This window comes from Taudactylus pleione, unplaced genomic scaffold (assembly GCF_031769625.1).
Source record: "Taudactylus pleione unplaced genomic scaffold, aTauple2 ptg000408l, whole genome shotgun sequence".
Lineage (NCBI taxonomy): Eukaryota > Metazoa > Chordata > Amphibia > Anura > Myobatrachidae > Taudactylus > Taudactylus pleione.
In genome coordinates this window covers 6,785,931-6,813,909 of record NW_028284810.1, presented here as the reverse complement: position 1 = coordinate 6,813,909, position 27,979 = coordinate 6,785,931, and the positions used below count along the sequence as shown (strand labels likewise).

General features: G+C 44.3%; 2 protein-coding genes across 2 annotated transcripts in view; one reads left to right on the top strand and one right to left on the bottom strand.

Moving 5' to 3' along the window:
* Positions 1-27,979, bottom strand: part of WWC2 (WW and C2 domain containing 2) — a 243,054-nt gene that overhangs the window by 131,415 nt on the left and 83,660 nt on the right. The window contains exon 2 of the mRNA XM_088446944.1: positions 4,050-4,159. Coding sequence (XP_088303070.1) covers positions 4,050-4,159 — 110 coding nt within the window. The remainder of the gene's footprint in view (positions 1-4,049; positions 4,160-27,979) is intronic.
* On the top strand, positions 5,391-27,698 carry LOC148506295 (uncharacterized). Its single transcript, XM_088446961.1, has 4 exons — positions 5,391-5,400; positions 26,471-26,932; positions 27,131-27,407; positions 27,689-27,698. The coding sequence occupies exons 1-4, from the start codon at positions 5,391-5,393 to the stop codon at positions 27,696-27,698; spliced, it is 759 nt and encodes a 252-aa protein (XP_088303087.1).

The following is a 27,979-nucleotide window of genomic DNA, read 5'->3' as shown; positions in this document are numbered from 1 at the left end:
GGAGAGGTGTGAGGAAAGGTGTACTGCTTTCAGGGGGCGGGCAGTGAGGTGTGAGGAGAGGTGAGTGCTGCTGTCCGTCCTGGTTTGCCAGGACGGACCAGCAGCCGAAGCAAGAAGCTGTGGACTGGAGAGTGCTGCAATGGTGGAAAGGAAGAGAGTTAAATGAAGCTCCCCACTGCAGCCTCTCCCAGCGCCATGGTAGGCAGCTTCAGCCACCTTCACTTATTTAACCCTCCCTAGGCCACCAAGATTGTCTGGCACTAGGCCCTTGGGCACAGTCATGTCTCACGTCTGTGATGCTTGTTAGGTGGGCAGAGAATCCTAACATGTTAAATAAAACATGTTAGGGCTCTGGCCCTGATTCAGAGCCAGACGCTCCGACAGAGCGCTCGCTCTGAATCAGGGCCAGGCTATTTTATTTTTTGACCGGCCTCCTGCCCACTCGCATAGCTGTGGGCGACCACATGTCCTTGTTTGCAGCAGGAGAGTCCCTTGCATGTCTGGTGTGACCAGCTGTGTCTGCGGCATGCAAAGGCCGGCTCTAGGGGTGTTTGACCAGTGCGGTTGCACAGGGGCGCCACCCATAGAGGGTGCACCCCTCCCCAACATCCCGATTTCAGCGGGACATTACTGTCCCGCTGTTCCACCCGTGGGCTGAAGTGGCCCGCGGGTGGTCAAAGCGGGAGGTTGAGAACCCCCATCGCCGCAACTGTGCGGCGGTGCCGGACCCACGGAGTGTGAATGGATTGCGCGCGGCATCCATTCACTGACAGCAGAGGGCTGGGGGAAGCCCAGCCAGTGATGGAGGGCTGGGCTTTACCCCCAACCTGACGTTATTTGGAGGCGTGCCATGCGGGTACGCCTCCAAATAACGTCACGCAGACCCCAGACATAATGCGTGAGTGCCCTGTGACTCTGTAGCGCTGAATGTCTTTTCATGTGACTTTTTTCCTTCAAATTCGTCTTATTTGCACAGTGGTGCACAAGTTGCTTCTAGTAATTAAAATTATATACCTATATTCTGTGAGCGACTACGGGTGTATCTGCATGCGAAATTCTATGTTACATTGTCAGCGGTTGGGACACTAACGTAGCGTTTCGCATGCAGATACACCCGTAGTCGCTCACAGAATATAGGAATTCTGCATATCATTGTAATCAACAGAAGCTGCTTGTGCATCCTATTCACACCACTGCTACTGGGGACATTGCATAAGGGGCACTACCACAGTGGGCATTGCAATAGGGGCACTACTATAAGGAGCATTGCATAAGGGGCACTACTACAGGGGGCATTAAGGTGCATATGGAAGGAATGTTCCCAGAGTGACAAGAAACGGTGGTGTGTTATATTTCAGTAGCCACACCCACTTGGGGGGAAGGGGCTCTGGTCTCCAGCGCAAGTTAAAAAAACAAATACCCTAGTTATGCCAATGGCACAATCGCGCACACAAGCAGCTGTGCAATTCCAATCCTCTCAGATGCAGAAGGAGGTGTCAGACACCGCCTTGTTACATTTGTATTCCCAGCACTGTGACCGATGTTGCAGGCTGGGATCACCATTGCAACAATCGCGATCAAAGGTCGGGATGGTTGCCCCTTTAGTCAGGCTGCAAGAGCTGAAGCTTCCCACAGCCTGACTGGGTGCTAGTCACTTAAGAGGACAGGAATCTGTGTCCACCGAAGCAGACCCTGGCCTCGTCCCTCCTGGAAAACATGGACGATACGCCCCCGTATCCAGGAACGGTGACCAAGTGCACCTCCCAAATGCAGCATTTCAGGTGCAGGGTCAGGGTCCTGCGCAGGTTCAGACCCTTCAACATCAGAGATGTAGGTTAATCATTGGAGTACTGCTCAGTGAAACAGAGGGGTCAAAATAGAGTTTTGGTATAGTCTGTAGACATGTTAAGAATGTTGACAAAATGTCCCTGGTGGTCTAGTGGTGACTTACCTGGTACGGTGGCTCCATCTATGTGTTCCAGATCCGGCTGTCAGCTGATGAGTATTCCGGCGGGGAGTATCACTACTTCTAACCTCTAACCCTCCCCCTACTGCCTAACCTCCACACGCAGAGTCCTTAACGCCCCTCCCCCCACAGTCCCTAACCCTTCCTTCCGCAGCGTAACCCTAACCCAGTCCGCTGTTGGTCTGTGCGGAATGTCGACGTTTCACATGCAACATCTCTCATGTCGCCATTGTGAACATGTTGACATGTTAAATGTCGACATCATAACTGTCAACATTGTGCTGTAGGCATTATGAATACACCCCGTAAATATATAATGACTGAAAATCACCATTTAAATTTACAAATGTCAGCAAAGGAATAGGAAAACAGAATCCGACATAGATTTAGTCAAATCTAAACCCTCTGTTATTTAGGTATATTACTTTGCTTAATAATATGTAAATTTTACTTTCCTCAATTTGAACAAATCAGCTTTTGTCCAAGCTGCCTGAAGCATAGGGTCATTATATCTAAAGCCTAATTAGCTGGGACGCAGCCCTGTCGTTTCTTTAGTGCTATATAGATACACACTTGCCAGGAAAGTAGATTAGCTAGAACAGCTGTTTCATGGTATTTTGTTACAAGTATGAACTAATTTGATCTATTTTGTGAATAGAATACAGTTCTCCAATTAATTACCTAAGTTAGTTTTGCATATTAAATTTGCAGGGAGGCAGCACAGTGGCAAAAGGGAATTTGTTTTATAATTGCTGTGAAAGTGTACATCTATCCATCCCTCTGTGTACAATACAGTGATTAAGTATGTCTGTGATTTAAAGTAGTTAATATTCTGAGATGATTGACACCAAGACTGTTTAACAAGTGAAGCTCACACGATCCAAGCTGCTACTATAAGCTCAACATATGGTAGGGGCCGCCCTACTCTAATCTTCCCAATTAGGCTGGGTCACAAAATACAATGCAGTCAACACAGGCCTACAATTCAATTAGTTTCCCTATGACCAGAACGCTATGTATCTTTTTAGATGGCAGCCTATAGTCTATTTTTTCTCGAAGGACTCAATTAAACTGGGGTAGGGAATTTAGACTGTAAGCTCCAGTGGGGCAGGAACTAAAGCAATTGAGTTACTATTCTCTAGAAAGAACTGTGTAATATGATAGCTCTATACAAACGATAATAATGTGTATAATGATTCTAATAATAAGCACAGAAAGGTCACCAAATCCAGACAAACAACTACTAACAATAAAAAATACAAATTGGAACCCTGGGATAGGTTTTCATAATGGTCTCTCTCTCTGTTTTTAGACACTTACTACTCTGTAATTGAATGTCGCTCTCTTATTTATAATAAAGCTTCTACTCTTATGTAGAATTCTATGATCCTTAGCTCCTGGTTTGTACAGGTTGTCTCCCATATCCAAAATGCTTGGAACCAGGGGTATTTTGGATATCGGAATATTCCGTTGTTTGGAATATTTGTATGCCATAAAGAAATATCTTGGGAATGGGAACCAAATCTAAACACAGAATGCATTTATGTTCTATATACACACCTTATACATACAGCCTGCAGGTCATTTTATACAATATTTTTAATAATTTTGTGTATCAAAAAAAGTTTGTGTACATACATGAAATCATCTATGTTTCATAGACACCTTATACACAAAGCCTGAAGGTTATATTATACTATATTTTAATCATTTTGTGCTTTAAACAAAGTTTGTGTACACTGAACCATCGAAAAGCAAAGTTTTCACTTTCTCAATAATGCTAAAAATATTCCTTATTTGGATATGGGAGACTCAGCCTGTAGTGATGATTTTCTTTTGTATACATATATACCTGTATGAACATTACTATACTGTTTTTGTTATACTCCTGTAAACTAATTCAGTCAACAAAAATTATTGTTCAAAAATAAATAAATGAATAAAAATTGGTAACTGAAAAATCTAGGCTACATACATTCAGCATTAGAACATGAACACATCTGTCTGAAAACTAAAACGGATAGATAGGTACACATACATATACATCTACACTTATACATATTATTAAACATGATTCACTTACGATTAATGTGATTAATAAAGTACACTCCAATCTGTGGGTCGTAGCTAGATTCCCATCCCAATGGCAGCTCATTACCAACGCAGTCTGCGAACGATAAGGGTTTTGTTAACCTGCAACAAAACGTAACAAAATTGTTTTTAACTGAGTATCATTGGAATTTGGTAATTGCATACAAAATACACACAATATATACATTTTGCTGAGGCAACTGAGATGCAGCCAGAAAAAAAATAAAAATAGGATACATGTTCTTTGGCGTTTCATTATCTAAGACTATTGAGCAAATCGATATATCACAGAATAAACCTACACATTTTTGCTTTTAAAAATATCATACTTGGAGACAGAACCTGGAAAATCCCTCCAAGGCTGCCTCTGCCCCTTTCCTACCCTTCTTTTCAAAGAGTCAAAGCCACTTTGCCTCCAGATGATTTAAGACTCGTTATTCCTGATTGTATTCTGATGCTTTCATTCTAATTTTATGGCCTATGATTAACTGTATATATGTTTAAATGCATTGCTTTTCCTTTCTATTTATTGTAGACGAAGTTTACTTTCTGATTTTATTGCATCCTCACAAATTGCATATAAAGTATTAAAAAATATATATATACATAATTTACAGAACACCAACGTACATAAAATCAAGCAGATATAATTTACTCAATAAATCTTCATGACGGATTGCAACTGTCAGGTCAGGAAAACAAGCTCATTCTTTTTGTCGAGAAGTGCTTGGAATACAGAGAGCCTGGTGATGGAACTCCTGTCAGTGCTGTCTAGAATCCCCAAAATAATGAGTTCACGAGGAATGCAAAATGTTAATAACATATTAAGGAATTGTTTTTAGCAAAGACGTGACAAAATCAAGATGCTATTCCAGATATTCACAATTCTAGGTTGTTAGTGGAAGAACAGTAGTCCATGCAAAATGCTAACCTGGGTGAGATAACAGCCACATAAAGTGTACCCTCCATAGGTCAAAATTTCATGGTGCACATTACGTTATACAAACCACTGTCAGGATCTTTGGCAGAACGTGCATTATTGAACTGTCTGAGAATACATCTGTACAAGTGCTTTACAGCTAAATTGCTGATACTTAACAACCAAACACTGTTCTAATGTAAATACTCTCTCTTTCTCCAATCTACTTCCCTCACATTCAGACGTATCTATGAAAGGTCCAACATTTATCTTCATGTACCTTCCAACTGTGATTTAGTGGGACAGTGCTGATCTGAAGGCTCTGTCCCACTGGCAGACATGTGTCCCCACAGTGGAAATGTTGGGAGGTGTATCCCATTCACCAGTGCTCTGTCCCAATTCCATGGGACAGAAATGTCGGAAGGTATGTCTACAATGCATAGGGAGAGATGTACCAATTCTCGGAGAGAGATAAAGTACCAACCAATCAAGCTCTAACAATCATTTTTCAATCACAGCCTGGAAAATGGCAGTTAGATGCTGTTTGTTTGGCACTTAACTCTCTCCAAGGCACACACACAATCAATGTGTGACAGGAGGCTGGACTGACAGGAGGCAGGGAGGCTAGAGGGAACACGATAAAAAAATTATATATATTATAAGGAGGTTGCCAAATAGACACCGCTGAAGTTTGCCTACATGAGAGACGCCATTACAGCTCAGTTGTACCCCTTCAGTAGGAAGTGGATATGGGCCTGTACCTCCAGAGCAAGCAAGAGTATGTTTGCATTGGCCCCACTGTATTCTGAATTAATTTCTGAATTAATGAATGCTAATAGAGGCTGGCACATTGTATACCGTATCAAAGTCTGAAAAAGAAAAAAAATTGAAGATAAATCATATCTATATGTGGGGGCAGCGAGAAGGGAATAAGAAGCAGACAGGTAGGAGAATTTTCAGTAAATTATCCAGTGAGTGAGGAAGGTGTCCATATGGAGAGGTCTGAGGGACATATTGGGAGTATGTGGGAGGTCTGAGGGGCATATTGGGAGTATGTGGGAGGTCTGAGGGACATATTGGGATTATTTGGGAGGTCTGAGGGACATATTGGGAGTATGTGGGAGGTCTGAGGGGCATATGTTAAGGTGTAAGTATATAAGGAGTATGAGTGTATGTGGGCCCATTTTATGGCAAGTGGGAATCTGAGGGCATGTGTGGAACAAGAGTGAGATATGTTGCCCTTTTCAAGGCTGGAGGGTTTCACATAGAGCCCTTGAATTATATAAAGTGGCCCATCACAGAAATAAACTGTATCTTTACATCTGAGTCTCTCACATACAAAAAGTACCATTGCCCGGGAACCATCAATGTTTTGGAAACATTAATGGCTATCCCTAATTTAAATTCTCCCAATGTGTGAGATTGGATAAGAACCTTATGGGCTGTCTTTTCTCTAAAGGTGGGTACAGTTGCACAGATAAATCTGCAGATGATGGTCGTTCATACACACTGAACGACCATCATCTGCTTCTGCCCGTGGGCCCTGCTTCATGTGCCATCAGCTGTGCAGCACAGCCGACGCGATATGTCTGCGAACAACGTCATTCACAGACATATCACTGGTACACACTGTCCGATAGGCACCAGATATATTGGCCGATCAATTGATATATCCGCAACCTAATAGAACCCCACGGTGTCAGCACAAAGCCTAGAAATCACACCCCACACACTAATACAGATAGGATATGGCAATAAATACATATAATGGGTACAGCAAACAAGTAACTCTAGTGACCAGGGGTCACAACAAAATCATTTTTGTTTAATGTATATAGCACACAAGTAAAATTTACATATAAATGTGCTTTCATTTCACTGATCACTTTGCTAATATGCTTTTGACAGTTTTGTAGCATTTAACCAGTTTATGTATCTATATAAGATTTCTATCATTGTTTTATAGAACCGTTTTATCTTTTGTGGGGGGGGGGGGGGGGCTTCAATTTGCCCTGATCACCAAAAACCCTAGTTACATCTCTGAATAATAATAATAGCAAGAAAGTGCATCACACAACTGAGGTGAATGAACATGTAGCTTAAAGTACAGCCCACAAATTAATTTTAGCCAGCTTGATATTCTTTGCAGCTTAACATGGCAAGGCACACATCTGATCCTCAGCACCTAATAATGCTTACAACCTTTGGCCTATGTCCAGAAACCTGGGTAGAGACTATTTCCCCTTCAGATACTGTACCTGGAAGTCACATACACTGGAGGTCAGAAGTACAGTTTCCTGCCCACACAGTCCACCCAAAAAAGAAAGTTGGCCCATCGCGGGCACCCTTCGCTCGCCACGCTTCGGGCTTGCCACATGATTATATTCCCCCTCTAAGCCCACTTGGATGGTAGGAAATGACTTTGGACACTGGCTGATGACATCAGGGTCAATCTATGGAAGGGGATCTAGCTGTTTCCCAGAAACCTGCTAAAGGTTCCCAAGCTCAATAAGCAATCTGGAAACTCTAGTTTTACTACCGGGTTACCTTTATTTGGAAGAATTTAAATCTCATTAACTCAAATCTGATACTTGTCTGAGAACTTTAAAAACTGGTATCTAAATGCTGCTTCTGATATTTTTAAAAAGTATGGGGATTGTTAAAATAGAACCCATTCTATTCAATACACCCATGACCATTTGCACTTACGTCTGCATGCAATTGCATTGGGGCATGCTGAAACCAATGGAAATTAATTGGCAAATCAAGTGCCCTATTCATCTGGACACATATTCAAATACATATGTGAATGAGTCCAGTGCATGTCACCCATGGGTATATACAGCTTGTGAACCACATATCAAACACACAGGCAGACATCTTTTATATGCATTTCCACATTTTGACACAAATTCAAAGCAAATGGGTAACTGGCCTAATGCTAATGGTTAGTGCTCTTTGTCTGTAATTTGGTCACATCCGTATACATGGTGTACTTGGGATGTACCTGAAAGGAAAAGATGATTGAGGACTATAGCTTAAGGAACAATGTCAACATAATGTACAGTGGGTTTGATTCATAGTCGGACGCATGATGATATGTAAATGTATTTCCTAACAATAGGCTATTCTAAATACAATGACATAAATAAAATATGCCATGAACATTCTAAGCTTAAACTACTCAATCAATCAGAGGTAGAAAATCTGTGAATCTCCATTTGTAGAATCACAGGTTGTGAGCCGGCTCTTCTTGCAATGTTGTAAACGCGTATTTTAGTTTTGTACATTTATCAGCCTGCACTAAATTAAACTTTGTAGCAGTGGCGTATCTATAATGGGTGCAGTGTGTGCGGGGCACATGGGCACCCGGGTCCAGGGGGGCCCCGCACCGCACACCCTGCACCCATATTTTTTTAAACGTATCTGTCCGTGGTCCAGCATCAGGTGTCAGCACTGCTCAGAACACCGGAAAATGTCCACCGCGGCCATTTTTCCGGTGTTCTGCGCATGCGCAGTAGACTCTGGGCACACCCTAATGCCCGGAGTCTACTAAGGCTCCGGTGGCTGGCCAGCCGCATCAGTCGGCTTCCAGCCATCGGGGAGAGAGGATGGGGCCCCACACGGGGAGTGCACACGGGACCCCTCCTCTCTTAAGACTCCCCTACTTTGTAAACATGTTGTTCTGGCGACAAATGGGACAGATTTTGGGGTCTATGTACTAAGCCTTGGGGAGAGATAAACTGGATGGATAAAGTACCAATCAATCAATCAGCTCATGTCACTTTACAGACTGTTTGCAAAATGACAGTTAGGAGCTGATTGGTTGTCACATTATCCCCTTCATCTCTCTCCAAGGTTTAGTACATAGACCCCTAATTATTTTATTTTAACAGACTGACATCTCAAAATAATAATTAAAAAATGAAATACACAGAGCGAATAGTTTTGTATGCACCTAAACTTTTGCTGGGCATACACTATATACAATCATTGGGCTGAACTGCCCGATATCGACAGATTGACACAATAATTGTATTGTGCGTACGGCCAACAGAGGCTGAAATATCAAACAATCGGGCATGCCGGATTGTTCAGCATGTCTGTCCGACGTAATATTTTTTAGTCTAAAAGTCGGCCGCATCGGGCAGTATATGCCCAGCCGCGGCCGACTGACATATCCCCTGTTCCTTCACAGGGAAGGAACGGATAAATGTCTCCTCCCCGGGGGAGGAGCACAGATATCTGGTCCAATACACTGAGATATCTCACAGTGTATCCCCGAGATTAGTTATTTGTGCCATGGAATAGAACTTAAAGTGTCATGACATTTCAAAGAACATGTTCATCCAGAGTGAACAAAATGTTAAGTCTCCCTCTTATCAACTACTAGATTACAGCACTGAGGTCATGGGATCGATTCCCACTACGACTGTAACTGTGTGGAGTTTGAATATTCTCCCTGTGCTTGCATGGGTTTCTTCCGGGTGCACCGGTTTCCTCCCACACTCCAAAAAATATACTGGCTCCAAACAAAAATGAACCCGTGTGTGAGCACTGGCCCTGAATCAGGGCGGGTGTTTTTTTTTTTTTTTTATCCCCGGCCTCCAGGCAGTGCGCTAGGCTGTGGGTGACCACCCACAGCTTTAGCGGGGGGCCTGGCGATGGTCGCGATTATCATGACCATCAGGCTTGCAAGGAGACCCTGTAGTAGGGTCTCAGGTCTCGCAAGCCCGAGTGGACTTCCTGCTCTAGTAGAGAAGGAAGTCCACTACTAACATTACGAGTGATGTCAGTAGGGCCGCCCACAAACGGCAGGCGTTCCTAAGGGAACGCCTCCATTTGTCCAGCCACCCCCCCTACCTGCCTACAAAACTGGGAGAGCTGTCGATCAACATCGGCAGCCGCCCGTCTTGTAGCGAGCCCCAGAGCAAGTGAAGTTCTCACTCGCTACGGGGCGTGCGCACTGGGCCGACCATCGACCAGCTTGCAAGCGCTATGCGCTCGCGAGCAGGTCTGAATCAGGCCCATAGAATGTAAGCTCCACTGGATCAGGGACTGATGTGAATGGCCAAATATTCTCTGTAAAGAACTGCGGAATATGTGCGCTATATAAATAACTGGTAATAAATAGATTGGCTAGAGCCCAATGTTCATGAGGCATTTCATGGCTCATACCTCAGGTGACAGAGTTGTCTGTGAAAATTTATAGTATGCATTTTCTTGAATATGGATTCCACCCACTAAAGTGGATTAGGATATAGTCTGATTCTGGATGATAAGAGATACTCAGAAAATGAATAAATGTACAGTTTTATTAGTAAGTCAATAAACTTGCATATCCTACACCTAATTACAGGAAACAACTTAACTCAGGCAATGAAATGGCTGGAATGTCTGGCACGCTCTCAAGGTACAAAGGTCATTACACAACTTTTAAATCAGCTGACCTATGGACCTAATAGAAGAAGAAGAACATAACTGATCTGAAAGCTCATAAAATAGATAGACTTCAGTTTAAAGAAAGTCTTCCCTATGTCCAAAGATGTGTTATTAAGGTTTATATCCCTTGAGCTTATAGGTAAATTCATTAAGGGATAAAAAAAAATTTTTTTAAATTACAGAAGTTATTGACAATCTCATTACAGTCCGCTCCTAAAATCAACAAGTTATGTCATAAGATATCACTCCCTGGAAATAAACAGTATCTGAAAGATATCTAGATAATTCAAGGACATCAAACACATATTGAAGAATGGCATAGAAGTAGAAAAATGTATTAACAGTCATCTTTTATAAGCCTAGTGATTTTACTGACACAAAGGTGAGCAATAGAGATGTAGATAAATTCTCAAAACTGCAAATTGGTTCGAAATCAGAATTTCTAGAACATCTGATCAGTTAAAAAAAAAAAAAAAATAAAAGAGAGGGAGAAAATCAATTTGCTGAAAAGTGACCCAACATAGAAGAATGTATTGACAAGCTAGCATCTAAAGCAAAAACGCTAATGAGAAATGGTGCTGCGTTTATAAATTTTAACTGTAATTAACGCCCTGGCTGAATTAGGTGAGGACATACATACATACATACATACATACATACATACAATATATATATATATATATATATATATTTAAATGCATTCATTTTATTCTCAATAACAGTACCGTTTTATATTCAGTATTGTTGTAGTCACATTAGATAGGTGAAATAATATTAGAAAAAAACATATGCATGCATATTATCATTAAATAGTGAACCATGTTAGGATGTATAAAAATAGACCCCTCCCCAAAAAAAGGGTGTATTTTACACCTTAATTCCAATCCTTTTAGAACATGTAGAAAAAGGAAATAAAAAAAGCTGGAGACTCCACATAAAGCGGTTCCAGTACTTAAATCTGCCAAGTGTCTTTTGATCCTGGTGATACAATGTCTCAAGTTGTTGCGAATACTAGGCTATAAAATAGCCTGTATTTATATCTCTCCAAGTGTAATATGCTGAAGCTTTTTAATATCAACAGCAAATAGGATCATACTTAGTAGCCCACATAGGTCCTCTCCCACCTGCAGGAGTCTGCGCATGTCAGCTGTGAGAGTCCATCCGCTGTTGTTAGTGGAGGCCAATGTAGTTAGTAATAGATGGAATATTGAGCACAGGTATTTATCACAGGCTGTACACAAGTTCGCAGCTCGCCCGGTCAGGTTCGCCTCTTATCCAGCTGATGCCGTGAGGTAGATAGTAAACGGCCATCAGCGGGTATGGTAGTCAAGTCCAGTTTAAAACCACATTTGACCACTTGTGAATCAGATTTCTAACCGGTTTCGTTTCTGCATGAAGCTTTATCAAAGAGTGTTTTTATATAGCATCTAAAGCAACTCAAACAATTTCAGCAAATGGGAAGCAGACGTGCTCAAAAACAGAAGTACAACTGACAAAATATTATATTCAACAAAAACATGCCTTTACATATAACCCTAGGTTAACTAGAAAACCGTGACCTGCAGACCTATTACAACTTCTGCATGATGATATCTGATGGTTTATAATGTTTATGATTCTATAATGCCTTATCTTGATAACTTTTAAGCATATATATTCATTTTAAATGTTGCTACCTGAAGCCGCCATTGTCTAGCAAATACTTCCATTGATGGACATTCTTAAATTTAAATCTGGTGTGTTTGTTCCCACAGAAAGCAAACTAACCCCCATTATTTTTACTCTTCCTTAGTGGATACAAACCAAAACCGACAACCATCTTCTTTATTTCTCTCATATTCAACGTAGAACATGTCCAACACATGTCCTAATTGGTTCACCGCACTCTAATGCTAATGGGTTGTATTTTGGTATTTGTAATACATGTTACCACCATAGAGACTTGAACATTACATTCTCCCTGGATAGCTCACAAACTCTTTCCATTATGTGAGATCATTTTAGGGGCCTTAGGCCCTCATTCAGAGCCACTCGCTATTTGTGGTCGTTCGTTCTAAAACAAGGGGTGGCTATTCAAATGAACCGTTCGCTAATTGCGGTCTGTTCACGCCTCAGTCTGAACGAGCGAGCAAAACTTGCGGTTGTAATTTTGAAAAATACGCCCCCTTGCCGCTCGCACCATACGTCATGTCCGCTATTTATTAGATTAATCGAGTACATCGAACAGCGTATGAACTGCTCGCTATTCTTGTGGCTGGTTTTTTCAACCGCTATTTTGCGAGCAGTTCTGAGTAAAAAAAAAACAAGTGACGTGGTCAATGACGCTGCTGCATTAATTATGCACACCCATAAAATGCCCGTTTTGACCTTTAAGCACGCCTGCATTCGAATTCCACCCCCCCGTTTTCAAGCACCTTCCCCTGTTACCACCCACATACGCCTCCTTCTGTCACTCAAAATAGCAGGCATTCGCTATATAGCGAACAAACGATTTTCAGCCGCACTGACTGGTTCGCGCATGCATATTAAAATCCGTACGCATGCGCAGATGTGCGAACATCGGTCAGAACGAACGAGCGGCTCTGAATCAGGGCCTTAATTCCCACTAAAGAGAAAAATTGGTATGGAAATAAATCAGTCTAACAACGATATTTTCTTGCAAGAAACCCATTTTTAATCAGAGAATCCTATTTTAAACAAACATTACCTGAACTCTGTCACCTACATATGTAATAAAAGTAGTATTGGTATCTTATACACCATCAATGTCCTATTCCAATTTTGTCTCCTCTAAAACAGGACTCATTCCTGTCACTAGACTCCTCCAACACCTCTCCCAATTCCTTCTAAGAAATTTGTTCTAATTTCCTCTCTGCTGCTTGTTTATCATCATTAAGCAGTAGTGTCAGTGAGACTTCACTTTAGTATTGGGTCTTTTTTTTTTTTATTAGAAAAGGTCAGGACTTTTTCTAGGCCACAAACATACTAGTCACATTAAACGCCCGGCATTTGATGCGAAGCATCACCAAAATCTTCAAACAAAACTTTACCCATTTATTCTCACTATCATCAATCCTTTCCAGGGGGTGTAGTAGGTAATACAGCCGGCCAACAGTGGAAGCCCGGCAGAGGTGAAGATCCTGATCGCTAATAAGGTAAGTATACTAACCCAACTCCCTTATGGGTGCCTAGCCACAACCTCCCCCACAAGTGCCTAATCCTATCCCCCCATCCCTGCAGCCCTCCCCCAGGGTTGCCTAACCCCCCCCTTCCCCTAGCCTAAACCTAACCCTCCCCCCCTTCCCCTAGCCTAAACCTAACCCTAAGTCCACCCAGGAGCCCTAAAACCTAACCGCACCGCCCCCGGCTTTCCGCGCCTGGCGGACCTTCGTTCGGTATGCCGGGTGTCGTTCTCCCGGCGTAGGTCTAATGACAGGCGTCGGGATTTAGATGCCTGTCATTGGTACTTTGCCGGGATTAGACAGTCGGGTAGCTCGGCTTCCTGACTAGATCCCTTTCCAGGAACTGACTACTTTCTGGTAAATCCCACAGTTGTGAATAGAACTCAGACAAATATTTCCATGTTGACTTGGTGAGATCACTCCATTATCCTAATGCATACTTGCCTACTGCCCCTGAAAGTGCAGGAGGCTCCCAAGTTTATGGGTAACCCCCCGCGCCCCTGGAAGAGAGTAGGCACTTCTACCGCATTCCACCCACCTCCTAGTGAAGTGGGCAGAATTTTTCTGAGGATCTTTGGTCTGCGGGTAGGACGTGGCCTAGTGACATAATTCTGAGAATCACATTATTTGGCTCCGACCCTTAGTTACAAATGCAGGATTCACAGGGCTTAATGACGACTAAAGTTTGCCTCCTCCCCCCATCACCACCCAAAATCTAAAAAAAAATGCAAGTCTGTTATAATGCCTATAAACCCCCCCCCCCCCCCAATCTATATTACCCTACACTCATATACACGCACACTATGGGTAACATCTCCACTTCTATAAATCTGCATTTTAGTAATTATACCCCCAGATATCTTTATTATCCAGACTGCCAACCAGGATGAAAAACACTTGTTCAGAGTATATGTGATGTTAGATGTGTTTGCGCTATGGGCAACACCTCCACTTCTATAAACAGCACTTTAGTAAATATACCTCCTAGAATCATTCTGTTGCACTCCACATTGCTGGGCTACTCTGCCAATAGGCTATGGGAGAGGACGCAGTCCAGCATCCTTAAGTTAATAGGTTTTGGTCCCCCATACACTGACACGGCCAACAGGTCATGTGCTGACAGTCTCTGCCCTAACCACAAGCATCACTCAAACAATGTATTAATCATCACTCTAAGGCTAGCGCAAGCTGACCCAAGGGAGTCACTATGCAGGAGTCCGGCTGCCAAAAGCCCAGATAGCCTTGGTGTGCAACAAGCCGATTCCAAGTTCGGCAAAACTGCAAACGACACTGAGTGAGAAGGTCTGAGTGACTACAGACAGACCCTTATTCACTTGTATAAATAAGGGTAGGTATTCTGACCACCGGGATCCCGACAGCAACTCATACCCAGCCCATCTCTAGTTCTGTTTTCAGCAGATTTACGCTAGAACCAATTTCTTACCAGGTTACTCAAAGGACTAACTAACATACATCACTTTACCATTTGTGGGTGGGTCTAGTGTAGTGGTTCTCAAACTCAGTCCTCAGGACCACACACAGGTCACGTTTTCCAGGTCACCCAGCAGGTGCACAGGTGTATTCTTTACTTACTGACACATTTTAAAAGATCCACAGGTAGAGCTAATTTTTTCACTAGTGATCCAGTGAAGAGACCTGGAAAAAGTGCACTGTTTGGGGTCCTGAGGATCGAGTTTGAGAACCTGTGGTCTAGCATGTGAGATGCACCCACTCACAGGAGCATGGCTAGCACCCAGCAGCTGGGACTAAAGTAGTCACTACTGTATTAGGATGGCAGGACAGTCCCATAATAGCTGCATTTCTACATCAGGGTCCATAGGGTATCCACAGGATACCTTGGGGTATAGGTGATGACGTCAGGCATCGGGCACCATAGAGTTAAGTTTTCAGCCTCCCAGGATGCATCAGGGTCCCCTCCTATACCCCGCCCCCGAGCCAAGGCATCCCAGTTTCCGTTGGTGCCCGGCTCGGAGTCGGAGCACATGTCTAGAGGGGGCTTAATGCCCCTGAAGTTTTCTCAAAATTCGGCAGCTGTGGCTACACAACTGGGAGTAAACAGCAAGGACAGTCGGTACTGACGTGCATGCAATATCTCCCCTTCACCCTGCCGGTACCAGAACGCCGGTACTGATCCGGGGAATGCTGGTAGGTATCTGGGGTCACGGCTAGCGGTGACCCCAGATGCTTCGGACCGTGGCCGGATCCAAGGGGGACAGGTAAGCAGCGGGGTCCCGCGGTGGGTCCCCGCTGAGCACACGGTCCAGAAGTCCCCAGGCAGGGGGCTCCCTGGGGACTGGCTGCACGTGGAGCCAGGCAAACAGCCTGCGCTTCCACTATACCCCAGGGACAGCGGGCCGCGGCTAAGCGGCAAGCGCTATGGCGTCCTGGGGGTTAATCGCATGCCAGGGTCCTCTCTGCACAGCTGCCGATTGGTCTTGTGGCAGCGATCCTCCTCCAGGCCGGCCCCCTCTCTGCTCCTCAGTGGCCATCTTTGTAGGGTGGTGAACGCTGCTGGAAGCTGAGTGCAGCATCGTGGTCTGGGTCCCCCCTGCATACCTCTATTACAGGTCAGTTTATGCAGCGCTGTGTCCTACCAGACTTTGTGCCTGTGTAGTTGAAATCAGCGCTGATAGTGCAGGGAATTGAGTTTCTGCATTGTATGTGACTACTGCTAGCGCTGCTGCCTGTACTTTCATTTTCTACTGTCAGCCTTTTTTTTCTGTCCCTGCTCTTACTCTACTAAAACCCTTGCGGTGCGGTGATTGCAGGGTGTTTCTCCCACTATACTAATAAGTATCAGTGAGAGGGGTCACATACTTACCATCATGTCTGAGAGTGAATTTCCTCTCCAGCTTATGTGTACTAAGTGCAATGTACCTATAGTGGAGGGGGTGGGTAACGCGGAGGGGCTATGTCGGCAGTGTTATGTATTGGCGCGGCCAATTACTGTCACGGCTCCGGTACAGGAACCTCCCTGGGCTTGTTTCGCTAAAGCGCTTACAACCCTAGTGGGCCAGTTAGCTCCTCCACCTGCGTTTTCCCAGATGGGATTGTCCCAGCAGTCAGTGGTGTCATCACCCATGCAGGGTTTCCCGAGACAACTGATGGTACCCCACAGTCTCCCTATTTCCCCTCCCCAGGTTTCTCAGGAGCCTGCGTGGGTTAATTCTCTGACAACTTCAGTACAGCATTTGTCGGATGTTTTACAAGGGGAGTCTGTGTTGCGGCCACATAAGCGGCCGGTGGAGTCTCTGTCTGCTCCTTATGAGGATGACGACGGGACGTCCGATGATGGGGAGATTCTGGATCTATCTGACCAAGAACCTCTCCGTACTAAAGAGTCAGACGCTAAGTCCAAGGTTTATATTCCTGGCCTTATTCGGGTGGTCCGCACAGCTTTAGTTATTGAGGATGACGATCCTCCGGTGTCCAAGTCCAAATATGCCTTTTTTAAGGATATTAAGGGTGACACCACAGTGTTTCCTCTTACGGGTCAGTTAGTAGACCATTTAGAGGAGGCATGGAAAAATCCTGGTAAACGGTGTCAGCCTCAAAGACATTTAGCGGTGGCTTATCCGTTTGCGGACAATTATTTTTCTAAGTGGGAATCCCCTCCACAAGTGGATTCTCATGTGACATGCCTAGTCTGAAGTGCCACATTGCCCATGCCCTCCATGTCCTCCTTGAAGGACGCTACGGACCGTAAGGTGGAGATCTGCCTAAAGTCTGTTTATTCCCTCGCAGGGGGGGCAGCCAGGCCGGCTATGGCCATTTGTTGGGTAGCCAGAGCTATGGAGCGCTGGGCAGATAATTTGGAGGCGTCTTTGGATTCCGGCTGTTCGGCTGAACAGTCCGAGTTGGTAGACAATCTCCGGGATTCGGCCACTTATATCAATGAAGCGGCCTTGGATATCAGTACCCTGACTTCTCGGATTTCTTCGGCAGCTGTTGCTGCTCGTCGCACCTTATGGTTGCGATCTTCGAAGGCGGACGCTGATTCCAAGAAGGGCTTGGAAGCTTTGCCTTTTAATGGAGAAGTCCTATTTGGTCTGGATCTGGATAAAATTGTAGCCACGCTGGCGGCAGCCAAATCGGCATGTCTCCCATCTGCTGCAGTTCATTCAAGTTCAGGTACGTCGTCCTTTCGGCCTTATAGGGCCAACGGTAGGCCTAAAGCACAGTCTTTTTCCCGACAGACTGGCCCCAAAAAATCGGCCAAGCCCCGGAATCAAGCATGGAGTACCAGACATCCGGCCCCTAAGTCTGATGACAAGCCTGCGGCCTGACGGTACGGGCCTCCCTTTGGGGGATCCCAGAGTGGGAGGCAGCCTGCTGCAGTTCGCCCAGTATTGGTCGGCAACTACGACAGACACTTGGGTTCACAAGGTGGTTTCTCACGGGTATGCCCTCTCCTTTCGGCACAGGCCCCCATCCCGATTCTTCACCATGGATCTTCCCTTAGACCAGAACAAAGCCAGGGAACTGCGGAAGGTTTTGCACACTATGCTCCAGGCTGGAGTTATAGTGCCTGTTCCATTCTCCCAGAGGGGCCTGGGTTTCTATTCCAATCTATTTTTGGTGCAGAAACCCAATGGGTCGTATCGTCCGATTCTCAACCTCAAGGCCCTCAACAAGTCTTTGAGGGTGCTGCAATTTCGGATGGAGACCCTACGGTCCATCATTCTGGCGCTGGAACCTGGGGATTACATGGTGTCGTTGGACATACAGGACGCTTACCTGCATGTCCCTATTCTTTTGAGTCACCAAAAGTTCCTCAGGTTTGCAATCCGCAACGATCACTTTCAGTTCCGGGCGTTACCTTTTGGCCTGGCGACAGCACCACGTGTGTTCACCAAGGTTATGGCGGTCATTGCGGCGTTCCTGCGGCTGCAGGGAGGCCGCATGTTGCCGTACCTAGACGACCTTTTGTTGGTAGCAGGGTCTCCAGAACTCCTTCTACGCCACTTGGATCTGATTGCAGTACTGCAACGACACGGCTGGTTGATAAACTGGCAGAAGTCCACCCTGATCCTGTCTCAGAGGATTCTACACCTCGGAGCCTTATTGGACTCCAGTCAGCACCAGATCTTTGTGACGGGAGAAAAGATCTATGCCTTGCAGTTGAGGGTGCGCAGTTGTCTGCAGAGTCGCCGTGTGTCTCTACACTCGGCAATGAGGTTACTGGGCTCCATGGTGTCAGTATTCAACATGGTGGAATATGCCCAGTTTCACTCCAGACCTCTGCAGCAATTGATCCTGTCCAAATGGAATGGACTGCCTCAGAGTCTAAGGTCCCAGATGATGGTGCTCACTCCGGAGGTTCGCCTGTCCCTTGCCTGGTGGTTGCAGACGACTCATCTCAACAAGGGTCGTCCGTTTTGGGTGGCGAACTGGGTCTTATTGACAACGGATGCCAGCCTTCGGGGCTGGGGAGTGGTCACGGGTCCACACTTGTTCCAGACGGAACAGGAGTTTCCAATAAACATCTTGGAACGCCGCGCCATCTTCAATGTTCTCCAGCAGGCACAGTGTCTTTGACAGCGTGGCTATTAAGACGGCCATGTTAAGGTCCAGGGGGTTTTCTAGCTCTGTAGTCCGAACTATGCTACGAGCTCAGAAGCCTTCTTCTGCAAGGATATACCATCGTGTGTGGCATACGTTCTTCCAGTGGTGTCGGCTGAGAGGTTATGCACCTCGGGAGTTCCGTCTGTCTAGAGTGTTAGCTTTCCTACAGGCGGGACTAGACCATGGGCTTCGCCTTGCTTCTCTGAAGGTGCAGGTGTCTGCCCTGTCCGTCTGGTTCCATCGTAGGATTGCTACAATCCCTGATGTGCGCGCACCTTTATGCAAGGTGTTCTTCGAATTCAGCCACCATTTGTTCCACCGGTGGTGCCTTGGGATTTAGCTGTGGTCCTGAGGGCTCTCCAGGGACCGTCGTTTGAACCACTGGGCTCAGTGGACCTTAAATGGCTGACAGCTAAAACAATTTTCCTTCTGGCCATCGCTTCGTCCAGACGTGTTTCTGACTTAGGGGCTCTATCTTGTAGACCCCCTTTCCTGATTTTTCATGGGAACAGGGCAGTGCTTCACACACATCCTGAATTTCTTCCCAAAGATGTTTCACGTTTTCATATCAACGAGGAAATCGTTGTGCCAGCTTTTAACTCACCCGACCTTTCAGTGGGTGAGGCCACTTTGGACGTTGTGCGGGCCTTAAGGATTTATGTTGACCGCACTTCCTTGTTTAGGAAGTCGGACGCCTTGTTTGTCCTCTATGGCTTCCGTAAAAAGGGTTGGCCTGCTTCAAAGCAAACTTTGGCAGGTTGGATTCGTATGACAATTTCAGAAGCTTATCTTCATGAAGGCCTTCCGGTTCCATCCTCTGTGAGGGCTCATTCCACTAGGTCTGTGGGTCCTTCGTGGGCAGCTCGACGTGGTGCCTCTGCAGTCCAGATCTGCAAGGCTGCCACGTGGTCCTCTGTCCATACCTTTGTGAGGTATTACGCGTTTGACACCTCTGCCTCTCAGGGTGCTTCCTTCAGGCGGCGGATTCTCCTTTCAGCACAGGAGCGTCCCCACCCTTAAAGGATACTGCTTTGGGACATCCCCAAGGTATCCTGTGGATACCCTATGGACCATGATGTAGAAAATATGAGATATGGTAAGAACTTACCTTTGTTATCTCTATTTCTACGAAGTCCATAGGGTTCCACAGGACTCCCGCCCTGTCGCACCTGTGCCGCAGATGGGCTTTACTCTGGTCACCGGTTTTTCCGTCTCCCTCTGGTGAGAATGTGATTCTTGTGTGTGTCCAGATCTTTCTTCTCTCTCTTCCTTCTCCTCCTCCGGCCTATGGCTTGGTACGTAACTGAGATGCCTTGGCTCGGGGGCGGGGTATAGGAGGGGACCCTGATGCATCCTGGGAAGCTGAAAACTTAACTCTATGGTGCCCGATGCCTGACGTCATCACCTATACCCCAAGGAATCCTGTGGAACCCTATGGACTTCGTAGAAATAGAGATAACAAAGGTAAGTTGTTACCATATCTCATATTTTTTATCAGGATGTATTTAGATGCTAAAATGTAACACACAATAATTAAAGTGCTACGACTTTATTTTGTACATCTCTCACGTAAATAACACCTAATTAAAATCTATTTTCTGTCTTAGAGATAGATGAATGAAGGACTTAATTTTGACATAACATCAGGTCATCTTATACACACACATTCCGCAGCACATATCCTAACCCACTTCTCCATGCTCCTTCCTCACTATCTACCCCTCTGTGTCGCCCCTGTCTGTCTGCCCTTCCCCTTTAGAATGTAAGCTCTCATGAACAGAGCCCTCATCCCTCATGTGCTTCTCCTCCCCCTACTTATAGTATCAATTACTCCTAACTCCCCACAACGGCACCTAACACCTGGTTGCTCATGTCCTGCTGCTTGTGTTATGCAGCTATGTTTATAAACCATGTCCTTGTCCTGCATTGTTTTATATTACTATTAACTGTTTTTCTTGTGTGCTCATTTATGTACTGTGTAAGGCGCTGCGGAACCTTTGTGGCGCCAAATAAATAAAGGATAATAATAATAACTGCACTTTAACTCATTTAAAAACCATAAGGATTTAAACACCCAATGTCTTATTACAAAGACAGAGTGTAGAAGATTTAGTAAAATAAAAAATAAGGTTGTTTGTGCTTTTTTTTATAGCCACATGATACTTTAAAAATAAATGTAATTAAATAGAAAATGTTTAGCAACAATTTTTTTCTGCATCACTTCAGACACAAGGAAATAGATACCTCCACTGCGTGTTACACTAGGTCACACAAAATCCTCTACAGGGTGACTATATATCTAACAGTCTTTGTGATCATCGCCGACTAGTCCATTGTAGGCTCTCTCTCAGCTTGACCAAGAAGAGAATGGAAACGTGCTTGAAAAGTTTACCCTGATAATGATAGCTGAAACATTTATGAGATACTCTACCCTGGGACTGTACCTTAATATTTTATGGATAGCAGTATTAATTGCAAAACTAACAGTTTGCAATCCTGCTAAATATATATATATATATATATAAAAACATTACCCACGGCCACAGTGAATTATATACATTTTGGTGGCTTAATCAGTTCAGAAGGGAGAAAAACTGGACAGAGATGTGAATTGCCATCAGATGACTGTAAATTACTTTTGCATGACCTCGGACTAATGAGGTTCTAAATGATATTTCTTGGCAGTGCCATGAAAGTTTTGTATTATTTTTCCATGATTGCTAAATCACTGGGTAAGCAGAGTTATCTGCAGTCTATAAAGAATATTTCATTTTGTAAAAACAAATGTGTAACAGATTCTCCAATCATAGCAATACAAATACACAACTATGACTATCTGAGCAGAATACCGCTTACTACAAAAGGGAGATTTTTATTACTGTATTTACTTTAATAAATTCACCATTACCATTGGTTGTTTAAACCAGGATTTATTATACAGTGATGTAAAGTTATCAATACTGCTGCAACATGATGTTGGATTTGTGATGTAGTTGACATCCCGGGGATCGGGATGCCGGCGCTCAATGTGTTGGCGCCGGAATCCAGTCGCCAGCATCCCGACCGCTGACATCCTGACGGTAAGTATTGCAGTTGGGGGATGGCAAGGTAAGACACAAGGGGAGGGTTAGGGTTAAGCTGCGGGGGGGAGTTTTGGTTTAGGCAGCAGCTGGGAGGGTTAGGATTAGGCTGCGGGGAGGGAGGGTTAGGTTTAGGGTACTTACCGGCGGGTGTCGGTATTCTAACCCAATCGGAATGCCGACATCGGGATTCTCACCGCCGCCATCCTAAGCGCTGGCATCCCATACTCAATCTGTTGGAATGATCTCTCATGTACATCAGTTATCTCTTTACTTTATACAATTATTTTCTAGTTTAGTGGACCAGTGTTTTAAGTTTTACTATTACGCTTTTGCTGTTTATGTACATAAAGAGCAAAAACAATTTGAGATTTGCTGCTACTGTATCAGGAGAAGAACGTGGTAGAGGCAGAAAATTTCAGATGGTTTTGCTTTATACTTACAATCCAGTTAACGGATATTGTTTTTGAAGACCACCAATTAACCTCTAAAAAGGTGCCCACACACATAGCGATTCTTTTCCCGATCTGGTCGATTCCAACACATTGGAACGACAGATTGGGTAAAAAATGCCCAAATCTTGAGTCCCCACTCACGATCACGATGCAATGCGCGCCCCTGCAGGTCGCATATTGCATCTTCAGATCTACCGTGCAGTATGGCAGATCTGACAATTCGGGACACAATGCACTATAAAAAAGTCTGGCTGCAGGAGACCAGATGAAGATTGGACAGCATATCGTGTACATATCGTGTGCTGAGCTGCCAGGGAGAATTTCAAGGGAAATCGGACACATCGTCGGATCGTAAGTATATCGGTATGTGTGTGGGCACCTTAACATTATGGATACCAATATATATATCATAACCACTGGGTCCTCCCAAACTCATCTTCACCTTCCCTTCTCTAACCTACCAGCAATCCCCTTCCCTGAAACGTAGGCTTTGAATAAATCACTGAGAGTGAAGTTTTTCACTGAATAACAGTCTCTGAGTGTCGCCTGTTCACGTTTGGATGTATTTGGGGACGCATACCTTGCAGGAAGGCACCAGAGCAAGCATTCCCAAGTGAGGTGCCGGAGTGCCAGGGACAAAGTGGGAGCAGGCTGACAAATATTAATGGTATTAGCAGCATGTAGATTGTAACTGGAGCGGACCTATAACATAACCATGTCCACCATCTGATAGGCCACATTATTTTGATTCTAAAACTCACTTGTGCGCCCCCCCATTTGTTCTTTCTTACATGTACGTACATTATGCCTGTGGTTCTGGCTGTGAGGATGGTTCTGCACTAACATCACTTAAAGCTGGATTGTGGACTGTTATCAATCCAGAGACTGACTGTGCATAACCACTTTGTGCTCTCTCTCTCATTATATATATATATATATTTATAGATTACATACATATTATATACATATACACATATACATACATATATACACACACACACATGCTAACCAAACAGCTTAAAACTGGGGAATCGCTGTATATAACATAGGAGGAGACGAACTGAATGATTTACTTAGCGTTATGGGGATACTTGCTTTAGAATGTAAGGAGTCTAGTAGCTAACAAAACTAAGTAATGCAATAGAAATACAAATATAGTACTACTAAGAATACAGTGATAGAATACTGATTAACTACTTCCATTTGCGGATTCATGTTTAAAAAAAATGTAGAAACCATAAAACACAACATTACATTACAATCTGTTACAGAAACTTACTTACAAGGACAATATTAAACGCAGAGGCGTCACCAGGTCTGGTGACACCTGGTGGGCATTCCATAACCCGTGCTTGAAAAGGGGGCATATCCTAACACAAGGGGTGTGGCCTATTGGGAAATACCGATTGCATCACTCTGTGGGTGTGCCCAGCATCCCCGAAGATGCTAGGTTGCCCCCTGGAGACTGTGCCTGCACTGTCGGCTCCTCCTCTGTGACAGCAGCAGAGTGTTGCAGAAAAATGTTACACTGCAGCACCCAGCTCCTGTCACTTAGTAGGAGCCAGCATTTTGGTGTCACCCCCTCTGAGGACGACACCTGGGTTCCTTGTGTTGAAATAGACCCCTGTGTGACTTATTAGCAGAAAGGGAACACCTCCCTGCCCTGATAAAGGTAGCGTCAGTTAGAAGTACCATGCAACAACAGCTCTCTCCCCATCCAAATTTAAAATAACCTCACTCATTCACAAACTGACAAGTTAACTCCCCCCCCCCCCCAAAAAAAAAATTATTATTTTTTTTAATAATATACACTTGATAGATATACAAAAACGTTGTAAACTATGGACTTAGTACAAAACCACTTGGGTTTGCACTTCAGATGCACTCTCAGTTAAACTGCAGTTATGAATTCAGTCTATTTAGTAGGTAAAGTTGTTCGGAGCAATGGTGCACACACACTAGACGATTTGCTGCATGAGCGATATCATCTAGTGTTTCGCTGGCAGGTGTGTGCTCGGTGTTGTTAATGACATTGAGCACAAACGCTGCACGATATCATGCACGATATCGTTCAGTGCCAGGCTCCCTCCCTCATCCCCGAACATGCAAAAACCTGACAATATCGTCAGGTTGGCCTGCGTGATCGGGTGATGAACGACAAAGACCAACGACCAGCGGGAGTGTGCATCATTGGTCGTTATCGTTCATCGTTTTTGCATACAAACCGGACGATATAGTGACCGACTGAACAATATCGTTAAAAATATCACTGTGACGGATCTTAAAACTGGACCTAAACGTAATTGAACATGTACAGATGTGTGCTCAAACACTACGGCTCTAGTGATGGCAAATATACAGTTTATACAGATGTGACCTCATACACCTAAGGGTAAATTTACTAAAGTGAGAGTTTTTAGAAGTTTTAGAAGAGATGTTGCCCATAGCAACCAATTAGATTCTACTTAACATTTAACTAGCACCTTCTAGAAGAGAATAGCTAGAATCTGATTGTTTGCTATGGGCAACATCTCTTCTAAAACTCACTTCTAAAAACTCTCACTTTAGTAAATTTACCCTCTAGTGTCCATATGTCGTATGGCCCTAGACGCTGAACATACCAGCTTTTTCTTTAAACTTGGTGACTTATTTGCATCGCAGACAGCGCAACACCACTCAAAGTGTACTACTGATGCTGGGCTGAGACTTAACCCACAGAAATGTGTTTTATAGCCGTACAAATTCGTATGTTCAGGACAGCTGTATTTGGCGTGAGAAAGCTACGGCCGGTACACCATAGCACTTCGTATAGAGATTCAGACTCTGGCACACACAGATGTACATATGTCGCCCATCAAATTGATCAATGCAATTTAGTAATGTAGTTTTGTCGCTCCCAGTTGTTTTATTTAAGCGAATAAGCACATTGTGAGCAAAAAATACATTTGCTGCAGTCAAGTCACCTGGGACATGGCGTGCTGAAGTGGGGTTTTATTTATTTACAGATTTCATTCTATATCTTTGTAAGGCGCTGCGGAACACTTGTGGCGCCATATAAATAAATTATAATAATAATATATAGCACTTTACACAACACCACAATTGGCTTTGCAGTCTTCTTGTTCAATAAAGCCTATAATCTAATTTTTGATGCTAGAGACATAAAAGATTGATATATTTTTCTTTTTTTAAAGGATTTGCAAAGTTAGTCCCGTCTACATTTTTTAAAAGACAGAAATGACTGTCAGCTGACCCTGGAATTTGAGCTGCAGCATTCAATGCATATCATCCTTAACCAAGTAACAGCCACCAATAGGCTGCTACACTGGATCTACTTGTTGCAACAGGATCCTAAACCATTACCTGTAACGGTTTCTCCAAGGCTCCTACTAGAGGCACTTGGAACTTCTTAGAATGTGTGGTCACACTTCTACAGCACCTCCTGGCTGTTGTCAGCTCTTCCCCACTGGCCACTTATACCCCTTTTACACCAACCGAATAACCCGGGTTATTGCCGGGTCGACCCGGGTCAATGCTCTGTGTGAACGGCTCCTAGAAAAATTTCCCGGGTTGATTTACCCGGGAATCTTACTCGGGTTGAGAGCAGGGTTGAACACGGGTTGTTCCCGTGTCATGTGGCAGTGTGAACGGGTGCTACCCGGATTATTTTACCCGGCTATATTCTGCTATTAGTTGATTGGAGCTTCTGGGGCGCTGGCAGTGGTATATATTTGGCTATATTGTGGTAGTGTACCACAATATAGCCAAGATGCTGGAGTCCCGAGGGATAAAACGCACGCAGCAGCAAGTGGTCAATAAATTGAAGGCCTTGCGTAAGCAGTTCACTAAAGTGCACGATCATAACCGCAACAAAAGTGGTGCAGGCCGCAAGGAATGGGTGCATTACCAATTGTGCTACAGCGCTTTTGGAAATACAGCGCTTTCAAACCCCATAGCACTGTCCTCCTCAATTGCGCCATCCTGCTCCAGCCAGCAGGAGGATAGTCAAGAGGTACCGGCTACACAGGTTACCCTGCCATCCTCGCAAAGCAGACCAACATCACAGCTCCTACTGACCGATGAACCTGGAGAAGGTAGTGGGATGGATTCATCTGTGAATGCTGACAGTATCACTTCCACCATAGATGAGGTAGGTGAGACAAGCTCAGAGACTGCGCCCCCTAAAAAGATCCCTTCGCTACGCGCTAATAGTAAGTATTTAAAAAAATAAAAACAACCACATTACACAGACACACACACACTACATTCACTTAAATCCAAATGGTAACTGTTGCAGAGTGCTGCTAGCGTGCAGGTAGATAGAAGGCCACGAGCACATGTACGCAAACACCACTGCTATCTTTATGTCGGCTCAGTGCATATTATATTTTTGTTTTGCCCCTTTGCAGTCTACAATGTGCCACCCAGAAAGAAGAAGCTCAACAGGTCGGAGCAAGCGGCTAGAGCGATGACTTCTGTGATCGTGGAGCATCTCCGCGAATTGGATGCCGTTATTCAGAGGCAGGAGGATGCTAGATTGGATCGGTTTCTAGAGTCCGAAAGGCAAAAGCAGCAGTCATTTATGAGCCAATTAATGGATATGCAAGAGAGACAGATGTTGTTTTTCGAGCGCACATTTGGTCGTGGCTATCCCAACCAAACACAGGCATTACCACAGGCCCCAGTGTACCCAGAACACAGATTTGGCCAGTGCAATATGGGTCCTAATTATTACAACCCTAGCACTAACCCTAACACAACAGAAACAAACCAAGAGTCATCACAGTATACAGTGTACAGGCAATTGCCGTAAACATGCCCATTTTAAATATTTTATCGGTGTACCAACCGGTACATGTTCTATTTTAGTTTATTTTTTCTATTGTGTGGCTACAAGTATCATGTTTATTGTGTGATGGCACTTTTCAAATTTTTATAACTTTTATAGTATATTGTTTTGCCCGCAGGGATCTATAAGGCGCTTTTCTTTTATATTGGGCATACGATGTTTGACATTTGTTTTAGAATGTTTTTATACTTTTCCGACAATCTAAGAATGTGTTAAAACTGTTCTATTAAAAAACAGAATATATGCGCATGGTTAAAGTTAAAATTAAAAAATTCAAACCAAATAAACAAAAAACATGTTTGAAATATGAAATTTTGCCTTTTTATTTTAAATCAATAAGGGAAGGTTTTTAGAAATGGTGGCCCGGATGAGCTCGGCGCTGTCCTCATGCTCCTCCACGTAGCTTACT